This window comes from Loxodonta africana, chromosome 9, assembly GCF_030014295.1.
Source record: "Loxodonta africana isolate mLoxAfr1 chromosome 9, mLoxAfr1.hap2, whole genome shotgun sequence".
Lineage (NCBI taxonomy): Eukaryota > Metazoa > Chordata > Mammalia > Proboscidea > Elephantidae > Loxodonta > Loxodonta africana.
Genome location: NC_087350.1, coordinates 52562383 through 52577240, shown reverse-complemented (window position 1 = coordinate 52577240; position 14858 = coordinate 52562383). Strand labels below are relative to the sequence as shown.

Genomic DNA, 14858 nt, shown 5'->3' with positions numbered 1-14858 from the left:
GTTACAGCCAGCATTTCCACTTGCTTTGGCAGGGCTGCAGAAACCCTGGTGACCTAGTGGTTAAGTGCTAAGACTGCTAACCAAAAGGTAGGCAGCTGGAATCCGCCAGGCGCTCCTTGGAAACTCTATGGGGCAGTTCTACTCTGTCCTATAGGGTCGCTATGAGTCGGAATCAACTCGACGGCACTGGGTTTGGTTTTTGGTTTTTTGGCGGGGCTAGGGATTTAGCTTGATCTCATTAAGTGGTTTTTTTTTTTTTTTTTTCATTACGTGGTTTTCAGTGAGCATTGGTAGCACACCTCTGATTAAAGATACATACCAATTATGAAAAATCATTATATACTGCCGTGAATCCCAGCATATTCATGTAGCCTTAGGGACTTTCCCCACTTAAGCAGCAAACATTTACTTATGTCAACTCAGATCAGAGGTCAGAGATGACTGGACACAGTCCCTGCCCCCGAGGACTTCATAGTCTAATGTGTAAACAAATACTTCAAAAAACCAAAAAAAAAAAAAAAAAAAAAAAAAACCCCAAATACTTACTATTCAATTTTGGCAATTACAAGCGCTTAAGATGGAGTTACCCTACAGGAAAGTGAGACAAGGTCATTCCAGTCACCAGGACGTCCACATTTCACGCTTAGGGAAACTTTTTAATTTTTCATTAAAATAAAATAATAACAACAATAGATAACTTACTGATAACTTTCTATGCGCTAAGCAAAGCGCAAAGTGCCCCACAGGCCTTAACTCATCAACCTCTCATCTCCTCTGCTATCGCGACTGTTCAGGTGAGAAAAGGAAACCTCATTATCGACAGACTCCAAATTCGCTAATTCAGAAAAAATACACTGCGGCGTGGTTCTTTGCAGACATGGGCAAAAATGCGTACATACGCGCATACGGTGTTGTTCGCTACCATGGAGTCATCCCTACGCAAGGCGACCGCATGCACAAAAGGATCTGACCTTTGTAATCCATAGGGTTTTCACTGGCTAATTTTTCAGAAGTAGATCACCAGGCCTTTTTTCCTAGTTTGTCTTGGTGTAGAAGCTCCGCTGAAACCTGTTCGGCATCACAGCAACAGACAAGCCTCCACTGACAGGTGGGTGGTGGGAAAATTTCCACTTGAAGTTGAAGGAGGCTGGTTCGCCAGGACTACTAGCACATAAAACCCACTGTTGTCAAGGCGACTTCTACTCATAGCGACCCTACAGGACAGAGTAGAACTGCCCCATACAGTTTCCAAGGAGTGCCTGGTGGATTTGAACTGCCGACCTTTTCGTTAGCAACCATAGCTCTCAATTACCATGCTACCAGGGTTTCTGTCAGCACATATCTACCACGAATATCAAGAATCGACTGTATTTGCTTGAGCCGGGGTTTGAACCCAAACAGTCTGACCCCTCAGATCTTTTCTTGACCAATGTTGCCATAATCTATAGGAGCAGTTATATAACACAACTGCTTCTTTGTGGAGAGACAGTAAAGGCCTATTAATGCTCCATAGAGATCATGAGATTTGAACTGAGTCTTAAAGGATAAATAAGGTTTTCCCAGACTGACAAGGGGGATCAGAGAGTCTTAAATAAGACCCTATTTTAGCAAGGATATCAGGATTTTGTCGAGGATGGGTAGTAGATAAACAGATGACATTTCTGAACTGTATACTGAGTGCCACACCGTGCTAAAAACTTGAGCCCGTTAGACCTTTGCAGGAATCCTATGGGAGAGTTACTACGCTTACCCTCATTTGAGAGACTAAAGCTCAGAGAGACTAAGAAATTTGTCTACGGTCATTCTCACAATCAAAAGTAACTTCTTGGAGTGAAGGGAATAAAAATGGAAGTGAGACTTCTCCAAGAATAACTTTTTATATAGTGTTGGCTTTCAAAAAAGTTAAAAAGAATGAAAAAAAGACAACTCCAAAATTGAATTATTCAGGAGCAAATGAATACTTTTATGACAAATAGATTACCACTCAGAAAATAATTAATTCACGTATTTTTTTAACTCAGTACTCTGTACATCCTTAGCAGAATACACTCTAAGGATAAAAAAGGAACTACAAAGAAATCTTCATAAATTTACAGTTGTTACTAAAGACATGATTTATGAAACTATTATATGTGTATGATGATAGTTAAATTTTATAAATATATGGATGTTGGGCATCTGATTTTCCTTGTGTGAAGAGGGAGAATGGAAGAAGGTAAGAATGAATTTTGTGTTTGAAGCGGAAGTACCAGTATGAACTAATCGTTTTTTTAAATATATACGTGTATTGTGTCCTACTCTGTCCACTGAAAGGGCCCAGAAACCACGGCACCCCCGTATCAATGAGCATACCTAGCACCCAGATGTCAGTTCCAAATCCCATTCTCCACTAAAAGGAAGCAGAGCTTCTTGGGAAAATGGCTAATTCCAAGTCATAAATACAGAAAGTACTATGTGATCCCAGTACATTTTAGGCCAGAAAGAAAGGAAGCACTCAAAGACTAATGAGTCATGTCCAAAGAACACAGGAACTGGCTTCAAAAGGTTACCATTGCCCAAATTTGAGACAACTTCAGAATTAAAAAGAATGATGGCATTAGACATTGAATTTTAAAAAATCTATGAATCCACAGTGATTCTTAGAGAGAGAGAGAAGGGAAGGCAGAGCTATTCTTTGAAGAAGATTGCCAGTAATAAACGTAAAATGAATAATAAAGTTAGAAAATTACCCTTTTTGCATACTCCAATATAATAATTGAGCTCAGGCAAGAATCATCAATGGATGCTAAAACAAATATGTGAAAGGTTGTTGGGAAAAAGGATAGCCACACTGTCTCTAAGTACTACGTCATACATTACTTACTACCGACAAAGGGGAAAATTATTTTATGATGTCGAGATCTGGCACTCGCCACCATAACCAAGTGATTAACTTAGGATCGATGAACTTGCATCAGGTACCCCCTGACTTGATACAGTAAGAACTATGCAACACCACCTCTGGTTGCATTATTGCCAGAAATGAAGAAATCAGAGATATCAGAATGTGGGAACTCCGTAAGACATTTGTTCTGGACAGTTTAAAAAGCCACTTATATGAAAAACAAACATAAAAACAACGGCAGGGGACTGTTCTAGCTTTAAAGAAATCAACGTGAACCTTGTTTGGATCCTGGATTTAAAAAAAAAAAAGTTTATTAAATAAATTTTGGGAACAAGTAGGAAAACTGAATATGACCTGTATTTTGAAAATTATTGAATTATTTTTAATTTTCTTAGGAATGATAATAGCATTGTAGTTATGAGGGAGAATGACATTCTTAGGAGATATAGCAACATTCTTAGGTGTGAGGTCAAGATATCTGTAGCCTACTTTCAATGGTTCAATAAAAAACAGATACAGCAAATATAGCAAAATATTAACTATTGTTGAAGCTCAGTAAAGGGTTTATAGGTGTTAGTTGTAGTCTTCTTTCACTTTTCCTGAAGGTTTTTAAGTTTTCTAAGTAAAAGGTAGATTTTTATAAACTAGATTCCTAAAATGTAAGCACCTGAAGGGTCTTCAGAGATCATCTAATTCAGCCCTTCATTTTACAAATGGGGAAACTGAGGCTCAGGAAGAGGAACAGACTTGTCCAAGGTCACACATCTGGTTATGGAGCTAGAATTCATGTTAATTATTCCATCGCTATCACACATAGGGAAACCCTGGTGGCATAGTGCTTAAGAGCTACAGCTGCTAACCAAAAGGTTGGCAGTTCGAATCTACCAGGGACTCCTTGGAAACCCTATGGGGCAGTTCTACTCTGTCCTGTAGGATCGCTGAGTCAGAATTGACTCCACAGCAATGGGTTTGTTTTTTTTTGGTCACCCACAGCAGAAAGCAGGGGTGTAGTACACTGGAAGGGACTCTGTGGAGTCAAGGTAGAAAGAGGATACCCCTCAGTAGGGATCACAGCTGCAGCCTGGAGGAGATTCTCATCTGAAACCCAGGCAGGTGCAAGAGACCCAAAGCTCCACCCTGTTTAATTCCTTTTTCTTTAAATTCTCTCCCTTATTTTCTTCCACTAACCTATTCCCTCCACTACTTTTCAATGTCTCTACTTTTTTGTTCTTGATCATTTTGCTTTCCCCATCAAGGATTAACCTGCCATCATGGAAATAACACAAATTTTGGAATGATAGACTTAATTTCAAATCCTGTTCCAGGCAACTAGCTGTACAACATGGAGTATCACATACCCCTACTAAGTCTTGGTTTCATCATCTTTGAAGGTTACTACTTCCTACATTGAAAAGAGGGGCCATTAAATCGAGAATAGAATAGATGTTCATTCTTAACAAGTGCCAGGCAGAGTTATGGGCACTGGGGACAATAAAATCAGATACTTATTTGAGGCTGTGTGATAAGCTCGTACTAAGTACTTTACATGATTGACTTGTTATTCATTCCCATTTCACAGATCAGAAAACAGGCATGGAGTTCAGTATCTTGCCCAGAGAACTAATAAATGGCAACCTATTCCCAGAGTCCATACCCTTAACCACTATGTCATACAGCAGGGAGGAAAAAAGTCAGTGCCTTCATGGGACTTTCAATCCAGAACAAAGTGAAATATGGAAAACTACAAGGACAAATGTTGTGATAAATTTTAGTTCCTTTTCCCTTCTCCCAGTTACACGGCTAAAAAAAAAAAGAGAGAGAGAACCACATAACACAAAATGAAGAGGAAAAGAAGCCATCTGACACCTCTCCTGTTTCAACTTGTTCTCCCATTACTCAAAGAAAAAGGAAACATCAGTGAGTGCTTGTGTTGTGACAGACTCTGTCACTCATCTTAACCCATAGTCAGTGATTCTCAAACTGTAGTGGGTCTCAGAATCACATAGAGGGTTTGTCAAAACAGTTTGCTGGGCCACCCCCAAAATTTGATTCAGTGGGTCTGAGGTAAAGCTTGAGAATTTGCATTTCTAACAAGTTCCCTAGTAACGCTGATGCTGCTGGTCTGGAGACAACTCGTAGAGAACCACTGTCACCGAACAATCCCATGAGAACAGGTATTTTTGTTACCATTATAAAGATGAGAAAACTGAGCTTCAGGAAGGGTAGGTACTTCGCCAGAAGCTACACCACTAGTGAGTAACAGAAAAAGGACCTGAACCTGGATCTGTCTGACTCCAAAACCCGTGCTATTTCCACTACACCTGAGTTAGGGATTAAACACCCTAGGATTTCCCATGTCTGCTTACTTTATTTTTGAATTTCTGTTCCTGAAAGGCAAAGTCAAGGTTCTATGTGTAAATGCACATTCTCAGTGAGAACAGTTTGTAAAAACTATTTTAAAATGTTCTTGCTTATTTGCCCAATAATTCCTCCTCTAGAAATGTATGAGAACGATCCAAAATATGGCTCGAATTAGAAAGGTGTTCATTGTGTTTTAGCAAAAAGACAGGGAGCCTAAATACCCAATATTAAGGGACTGGTTAAATAGATTATGGTCTACTCAAATGATGAAATGTTATGATACCATCAAAAACTTTATTTAGAATTTTTATAACATGACAAAGTGTTTATGATGTAATGCTAAATACAGCAGGACACAGATCTAAGTTCAGTAGGCTCTCAATGTTATTAGAGATATTGAAAAAAGACTGCTGTTCTTAGCTGCTGTTGAGTGGATTTTGACTCATGGCAACCTCTTATGTACACAGTAGAACTGGTCCATAGGGTTTTCAAGGCTGTAACCTTTTGGAAGCAGATTGCCGGGCCTGTCTTCCGAAGCACCTCTGGGTGGGTTTGAACCACCAACCTTTCAGCTAGTAGTTGGGCACTTAACCACAACCAGTACATTGACAATAGCTGTCACTGTTTCTAATAATTTTCTGTACTTTCCACACTTTTACAACGAGCATATAATGCTTTTTAAATCAGAAAAACCATGTGCTTTTTGTTGACTAACTACAACAGATACTTTCAAAATCCATTTGCAGAACTCTGCTACATTTAATTCCTGAGTAGTTATAAAATTTGAAATTGATTTTTAAAGCTAGTATTTAATGCCAGTTATATTTTCCCCAACCCCAGAATGTACATTTTTAAAGAAAAAAAACAAGGGGGAAAATTCAAATGACAACCATTACTATAAATACAGAGGAAATAAAAGACTATAAGGATAGCTGTAAAAATGACAACAGGGATTAGTTTTGGTTGGGGAATTTTAAAGTTTTTAAATCTCTTTTTAGCTCAATTTTGATTACATTTTCTACAATGAACATCTATTACTTCTGCAATAAAAACATCTCTTTGCTGCTTTTCTTTTTAAGAGACAAACACCAAGCAAACTACAGTACATGTATACAATGTAGTATCAAGAGCCATTAAAAATAACATTGTAGAAAAGTATTTAATAACATAAAAAAAAGTTTGATATACTATTAGCTGAACATACTATAAAACGGTATGTTCAGAATGATCCCATTGTTTTAAAAACAAATGTTCTATGTATACATAGAAAATACCTTGGAAGGAAATATACCAAAATATTAAGTGTTTCACTCTAGGTGGCTGGATTAGAGATTATTCTAATTTTCTTGTTTTCATATTTTGGTAATTTTTCCTCTATTGAACATGAATTACTTTTCCAATATGCCAAAAGAAATTTAAAAAATAAATCTACATTAAACAAAACAGCTATATTGTTAAATAAGAGACAAAACAAAGACAAAACCAGGAGTATCTTAAAGATCGTCCTTTAAAAGGGCTTTCCAGCCCCACCACACTCCAATTTTTAAGTCAAGCTAGTCTCTCCAAGACAAGGGAACAGTCAGCATTGATCCTTCCTACTACTCCAGACTTAATGTTTGAGCAGGATGTCGACTCCAGCAGCAGAGGTCACCCTCTTGATGGGGCAAACATGCATAATCTGGAAGCTTTAAACAAGACCTCAGTAGAGAAGAGGGTCTAGGGGGAGAAATTAACTGCCTTCTAGGGCTACGGACCTGATTACAAGTGAGTATAACTTGCAATCATTTGATTAAGGAAATACACTATTTACATTGCAAATAACACATTCACTAAAGAATTATACTCTCAGACCTGGCAGAGACCTCTGAAATCATCTGAAGACAATTTACAGGACGCTGTTTTAAAGGGTACTATTTAAATATTGACTGGAAACAACAACAGAGATATCATGCTAGAGAATCTTAAGTAAACAGTTCAAAAGCCTAGCTTCCTGTTTACACAATTTTAAGTCGCTTTATTACTAACAAGGTGATTCAGCATTCTCATTTAATCTAAGAACTTCCTTGACTTTACACATAATAAAAGGGACTACAAAGAACAGCTGGAAAGCCAGAAGACACAGGAAGGAACAAAACTAAACACATATATCTTCCAGCCCATACAATGAGAGATGTATGCAAGCAGACAATCAGTTCAATCTATTTCCAGATCACTATCCTCACTGTGATAGAGGGCGGAGTTATGCACAGAGGTCAACACCAAGACTTCCTTTTCTGGGAGTAATCCAAATTCCTGTAGAAAAGCTTCAAGGTCCACAGCAAAGAAATCTTCTCCCAGCTGGTCAGTGACACGAACAAAATTGCCAATCAATTCACCCCCCTTGTAGATCAGCAGGGCAGGAAGGGCATTCCTGGTGAACCGACTGCTGGCCCCAATAACTGAGCTCTTTACTCGGCAGAATTTGACGGCTGGGTACTCCGCAGCAAGGCAGATCATGCACCCATTCATGGCTTCATTCCCTGGAATGCCGTCCTCATAAATATGGACCATGATGAGGGTGCTTTTCTGTTCTTTATCAATCATGTCTAAAAACCCTTCCCCGCTGGGGATCTCAAAAACCTGTTTGAATTGGGGCCCCTTGTGAAGCTGCTGCCGCATCTCTTCCATTCTCTGTTTCCTGTACTGCTGCAGAAACTCTTCATCATCTTGGTCCTCATTCATCATGGCAAACTCCTTCAGAGTCATCTGCAGGGGACCAGCAAGTGTGCAGAAGAGACAAAGAACAGAACGCTGTGGGAACAGTTAACATGTACTGTGTGCTTACTATATATGAGGCACCATGCTGAGTGCTTTATATGCATAGCTCACTCAATTCTTATGATAACCCCACTAGGAAGGCACTTTTATTGTCCGTTTTACAAATGAGATTCCAAGACTTGTCGTTATTTGCATAAGTACACACAGGTAATAAATCTAAGACCAGTATTCAAACCAGGTTTTAAAAACCAGGTTTAAAAAAAAAAAAATCATGCTTTTAACTACTATATAATATTGCTTCTCAATCCAAACAGACAATATCAATTAATATCACTTTTTTCCTTTTGTCAGTTGTGACAATGGGTTATTTTATTCACTTTTTAGTCTTTAGAACACAAGAGGATATTAAGAAACTTAAAAAAAAAAAAAACCACTAATAAGCCCTCCCGGCAACCCACCCCCAAATAAGCACAAAACACAGGCATATACACTCTAAATTTTTTTTTTATTTACGACCAGTCACACACACTTTTTGCTTTTATAGCGGGAGTCGCGGGTGTGCCAATTAAGATGTAACCTGCTGTTGCTACTTACCATTGTTATATCATAAATATTTCCTCATGTTTCCGATTTTTTTTATGACATTATATATAATATGCCATACTTTGCGAAACCACTCCCCTACTTCTGGCATTCAGACAGTTTCCAGTTCAGTTCTATTGCAGATAACTCAGCAGACAGGGACAGCCTCTCTCAAGACTGACCCATGTGATGTGTTGCTTCATTCTGGCCTTTCACCTCAGTATAAGGAAGCAGCTGTTAGCAGTGGGCGTACTGCCCTGCATCTAGCTTAAGTAACAAAAGCTTCTTCCTTCTTCTACCCTGATGCAGCAAGGCAGATCAAGGGGATGAGATGTGGAGGTGGGGAGATCAGAACAGAAAAAATGCTGTCATTGTATTATTACCAGCACCATTTTGAGTTTCATTGTTTCACTTATCATTTCCAATTTCCTTCCAATCTCATAGCTCTCCATTTTACTGCTGCCTACCACAATGGCTCCTTCTGACCTATGACAGTCTTTGCTTAAGTCTAATACCCTGAAATCACTCTCCTAATCAAGGCTAATGACTCCACACTTAATCCTAACTGGTTATTTCCAGCCAGCAGGTGCTCTGGGCCATAACTGAATGATCTCAGGCACTCCTAGACATTCACCCATAGGTCAGAGAGGATGAGGAAAACTGAGGTTCCTTTTAATATATGAAAGGTAAGAAGGGAGTCAGGAACCTAGGTACAAATATCTTTCAGAGTATCCATTTGCTTCTACTGTATTGCCTCCTTAAAATGAATTCTCATGAACAGGCTTCAGATGAAACAGAGCAACAGAAAAATCTGGGCTAGAATCCCAGCTCCACCGTTTAGTACTTATGTGACCCTTAGCAAGTCAGCTCCATCTCTAAGGATCAGTTTCCTCATCTGAAAAATGGGAACAATACCACCACTCTCAGAGGGTTGTATTAAATTTCTGGCCCCAAATAAGTCCTCAATAAAGGATAGGAAACTAACATTTACTGACCACTTACAATGGTCCAGGCACAGTCACAGGCATTTAACACAGCCCTGTGAGGCAGGAATATTGACCTCATTTAACCAAGGAAAATTCAGAAGATACAAGATTTTCCCAAGGTCACTACTGGCAAAGCTGAGATTTAAACTCAGGTGTGTCTGAGTTATGGCATGGCTCTATATTTTTCCCTGCACTGCACAACTTCTCAGAGGCCAAATCAAACACACTGTATCTTTTGAATTGCTAACCCCAGTTCCTGCAGCCATGGCAGATTCTGAGAAAAGCCTGGGTGCTACTAATCACCTTCCCACTGATCTTCTCCTGGAGGTCCTTCTGTTTCTGTTGCTCCTCCTCTTCATCCAGATGGGACCTACAGGTCATCGACAGCTTCTTGATCAGCCTTTCCATCTCCCGGCATTGCTCTTCCTTTTGCTCTGTCTCCAACTGCTTGAAACGGCGCCAGTCATTGATCACACCTTTTGGACCTGAGTGGAATTGAACACGGAGGTGACCAAGAAGAATGCACAAGGAATTATAGACCAGGGCTAGGAGTTCACAGCTGTCTAAAGCTCGCTCTATCTACTGTACAACAATGCTTACACAAGGGTAAAGTGGTCTACACACAGTGATGTCCACTGCGGCATGGTTGGCAATAATTAAAGATCCAAGCTAATGTCCAACGTGAAGAGATGAGTTAAATAAATTATGGTCCATCTACTCAAACGACTATAAAGCAACTCTTAGAAATAACAAAGTGGCTCTATATTTCCTGACATGAAAGGTATTAAATACATTATTAGTTAAAATAAAAAAGAAATACAAAATGCAGACCAGAGTTTACAAAAAGAACTGTATGTATATATATGAATATTTACATATATGAATAGGCATATACATATATGTGAATAGTATGTTCATAAAGAATGGGTTAGAAAGATACATAAACCGTTGACAGTGGCTGACTCTAGGTAGTAGGATCTGCGGGAACTGGTAAAAAGAACTTTTGCTTTTTACTTTCTACACTTCTGTATTATTTGAATTTGTTACAAGATTATGACAGGTTTTATTATTGTTCTCCGTTATTCGTGCCCCTACCTCGAGCCCTGTAAGAGGATTATACATCCCTGCCCCTTGCCATGTGACCTGCAGTACCTCCTATAGGATGAGGATATATATCCCCACTCACTGACGTTCGGCTTGGCCACATGACTTGCTTTGGCCAAGGGATGTGAGCAAACATAATGGATGCCTGGTCTGAGCAAAAGCTTTATAAACTAGTACATGTTTCCAATAGCTCTCTCTTGCTGTCTGTGCTCTGCCCTGAAAATGGCATGTCCCAACAGGGGTTGCTCCTTCAGCCTAGCTCCTGGAATGACAGGATATAAGAAGCAGAAGCAGAGCCACCACTAAACCACAGCCAGCATGTAACATGAATAAAAAATAAACCTTTGTTGTCATAAGCCACTGAAAAACTAACATAAAAATCTATATGAATAAAAATTTAAAATGCTACCAAGAAACACTAAGGATTTGAATAAATGAAAAAGCAGTGCTATGTTCTTGAACAGGAAGACCCAACATCAGAAAGTGTAGCTTATCACAAAATTAACCTATATATTAATGAATTACCAGTAAAACTACATGGATATACTTATGTGTCCATACTCCTAAATTGGCTTTGGAAAAATAAGAGAGCAAAAGTTAGGAAAATGCTGACACAGGAAGTATTAAAGGGAGACCAGCTCTACCAGATACAAAAACATACTGTAACACTACCATATAAAAACAGTGTGGTATAACCAGTAATAGACACATCACTACAAAGTACAGCTAAATACCCAAAAATAAACAAAAATTCAGTACATGATAAAAGTGACATTTCAAAACAATGGAGAAAAGATGGATTAGTCGGTCAATGCAGTGTGGAAACAGCTGGATAGCGAAACGAAAGTAAGTTGAACCCCTACCTCAAAACTGGCACCAAAGTGAACTCTAAGTGAATCAAATACTAAAATGTTAAAAAAAATTGAAATCGTAAAAACACAGAAAAATCTTTTTATAATCTTGGAGTGAAGTTCTTTTAAGAAAGGAAAAAAAACCTACTATTATAAAATAATATGTTCAAGTACATAAAAATTTCCTGCCAGGAAAAGAACACAAAGTCAAAAGACAAAATGAAATATGTAGAACTCATCAGAGATTAATTTCCTAAGTATATAGAGTTCCCCAAGAAGAAAAAGACCAACCACCCAATGGGCAAAGGGTACAAAAATATCTCTTAAACTTAAGACATTCAAGCTCACGCTTAAAAAGACAGAAGATGGCAAAGATCAAAAAGTTAAGACAATACAGTATGAGGGCAAGGTATAGAGAAAAAGCATACTGCCACTTTAACTGACAGCAATTTGGCAATATTAAGAAGTAAAAATGTAAAAACACCATTTCAAGCAATTTGTACTAACAATATACTCATACCTATAATTTATGCAATATCAAACAAGTAGCATTTTGAGGATTCAAATCCTGGCCAGTATGTGTTTAAAACCATGATACTATGCATGCACATTAATATTGTGCAGTAAAAAGGCTAGAAAAATGCACAATGATAACCCTAAGTTATCTCTGAAGTGGGACTAGAATTAGAAAAAAGTGATCAGGAAACTTCTGATTGATTTATATTTGATGGACATTTTTAAAGCCTGTTCCCAGAGCTCAGAGTTATGCAATACCTGTATTAACTGAGATGCCTTCGCCTGCCAGCTCAGCGTCTGCAGGCAGAGAAGTGCCAGCCAGGGCATCCCTGCCTCTGTTCTTGTCTTCATGGTCGCTGTCCTCATCCTCACTGCTGCTGTAGTAATACTGCAGCTTTTCCCCCAGCAATTTATCATCCAGAGTAGTCATGGTACCTGGAAGATGGCAACATATCAGCCTCTCTGTTGACTTGAGCTAAAACCGACATGAAGCTGAAGGCCGGTGCTTCACTTGTGCTAAGATTATATTTACAGGGCCCTAAAAGTGATTTTTGTCATAAGCAGGATCTCAATGAATCCCTCCCATGACTCTAGGAAACAGGGCTTACCATGCTGTTTTAGTAGAACGTAAAACTGAGGCTTGGATAAGGGAAGTTTCTTTGCCAAGCTCTACAGCAAATGGCGGAGCTGGGATCAGACCCCAGGGCTACCTGACTCCAAGAGCGAAGGGGTGAGTTGCTGTCTTCTGAATAATGTACATATGTACTAGTACACTGACTTAGAAGAATCTGCTATACCAACAGGAGATTTTATCTACATTTAATTTTAGATTTTCCTATCAACTAAGACTTCTGGGTAACTGAGAAATTAGATAAGAATCCTCAGAAAAACTCCAAAAAGAAGCATCAAGAGTATGGTGCTGATTTGCTGGATGCCTAAGTCAATCATCCCTCTGTCTCTTGGCTTCGGCCTCCCAGTCAGCACACTGAAGCCCTATCAACTTTGACTGGTTAAGAGGACCTATAACAAGGAAACCCTGCTGGCATAGCGGTTAAGAGCTACAGCTGCTAACCAAATGCTGGGCAGTTCGAATCCACCAGGCGCTCCTTGGAAACCCTATGGGGCAGTTCTACTCTGTACTACAGGGTCGCTATGAGTCAGAATCGACTCGATGACAACAGGTTTTACGACAAGACTGCAATAATTCCGAGATGTTTAAAGGACCATAGGGTAGGCCTGGATTCTGCATTGGAAGAAGCCAGAGACATTCTGGAAGAAAGGTGCAACTTAGTCTCTCAGAGATCTACCTGAGGACCCAGCAGGGATGGCAAAAAATCTCTAGTACTCCTTCTTCTAAGCACCCCAACACTGTACTACCTTCATTAAAGACTTATCACCTGGACTTGTCATATTCCGTTGCGAAGTGACTCTCCTCCACTGAGCAGGAAACGCCTGAAAGCAGGTACCTCCTACAGCTAACTTCTATCTCCAATGCACGGCACCAGGCCTCTGCAGGATTTGTTAAACCCATATAAAGACAGCCTGGGCCTATGGGGCAATCCAGGGACAGAACCAAATCTCACGTCGGGGACGTGGAGGGGCCATGATGGGGCAATAGGACGCGCCTTGAGCGGGGAGAGACTGGGTCAGCGACGCTCAGCAAGGGTGGGGCTGCTGAGACAGGCACCGAGGGCAGGAACAGCGATAGGGCGCAGTGAGGGAGCCAACCCAGGGGCCCGCCAAAGGAGCAACGCAAGGGCGGGGCCGACTGGGTGGCAGCCAAAGGAGGCGGGGCCGCCGAGGGGCTTCCAGGTAAGGGTGAGGTGCGCGGGACCTTTAGGGGAGTGCAGTGGGACTGGGGCCAGTGCAGAAGACCAGGAGGAAAGTCGCGGAGGCGTCGGGGACGAGGGAGGGCACAGACAAGGCCATTATTCCCAGGCCAGCTAACCACCCTCCCTCCCGCACTCCGTGCCCGCCGCTTCTCCCGGCTGATCCCGATACGGTTACCCGGCCTAGTTCACTCTGGATCCCTTCCTGCTGGCAGCTCCGGGCACCGGAACGAAGGGGGTGGCGCCTGGTTAGAAGAAGAGAAGCGGGCCGGGGCCTTGAGCACTGAGAGATTAACCGCCGAAGACCGGACTGCCGGACCAATGAGGCGGCCTTCCGGCGTCATGGCTGACACACGCTGCCCAATTAGAAGGAGGTTCTCCGGGCAGCCGGAGGAGAAGCTACCGGTACTACTTTGGGACAAAACACCTCTACACACTATTAGTACGCTCCTATTTGTTTTAGGCAATTGAAGAGCTGTTCTTTGTAAGTCCAGTTTTGACCAATAAGAAAATTTTATCTACTTCCCTTTTAAGTTTCCAGGATCTTTTCATGTGTTTTCCATTGGCTCTTCATTACACCACATGTAACCAAACTCACCGCGGTGGAGTGGATCCCAACTGATCTCAATCCGAAGCAGACTGCCACATCTTTCTCCCACGACCGACTGATGGGTTAGAACCGCCCACCTTTTGGTTAGCAGCGGAGTTGCTTTAACCACTGGCCCACCAAGGCTCGCTTACATCACATCTACTAAGACGGACAATATACAGATTTTGAGTAATTTTCCCAAGAACACATAGCGCAGGGCGTGAATTAAAAAAAAAAAAAAAAGCCGGATCCAGGACACCTAAACGCAATGTGAAACCCTAGATTGAATCCTGGAACAGAAAAACGACGTGAGTGGGGCAATTGGCAAAATTTGAATAATGTCTATTAACTAATATTAGTTAATAGTATTGTGTCAATAAATCCATTGCCCTGGAGTTG

The 14858-nt window shown here is 40.5% G+C and overlaps 1 protein-coding gene across 3 annotated transcripts; it reads right to left on the bottom strand.

The window, feature by feature from the left end:
- Window positions 1–5516: 5516 nt before the first annotated feature.
- PDCL (phosducin like) lies at window positions 5517–14264 on the bottom strand. 3 transcript variants are annotated; one of them, XM_023544958.2, is made up of 5 exons: window positions 14049–14264; window positions 13439–13550; window positions 12300–12476; window positions 9874–10055; window positions 5517–8035 (listed from the first exon to the last, which is right to left on the bottom strand). In XM_023544958.2, exons 2-5 carry the CDS (start codon window positions 13449–13451, stop codon window positions 7439–7441), a joined length of 969 nt encoding a protein of 322 aa, XP_023400726.1. In that variant the 5' UTR covers window positions 13452–13550; window positions 14049–14264; the 3' UTR covers window positions 5517–7438. The 3 variants fall into 3 exon arrangements, with proteins under 3 accessions (XP_023400726.1, XP_010585954.1, XP_023400727.1); XM_010587652.3 differs by having other exon boundaries at window positions 5517–7990; window positions 14049–14239; XM_023544959.2 differs by lacking the exon at window positions 13439–13550 and having other exon boundaries at window positions 14049–14259.
- Between the last annotated feature and the right edge of the window lie 594 nt (window positions 14265–14858).

Coding starts and splice junctions, on each gene's coding strand:
- PDCL (XM_023544958.2), bottom strand. Junction 10,056..12,299: donor AGGCATCTCAGTTAATACAG/GTATTGCATAAC, acceptor AATTCCACTCAG/GTCCAAAAGGTGTGATCAAT. Junction 8,036..9,873: donor AGGAGAAGATCAGTGGGAAG/GTGATTAGTAGC, acceptor CTGTTCCCACAG/CGTTCTGTTCTTTGTCTCTT.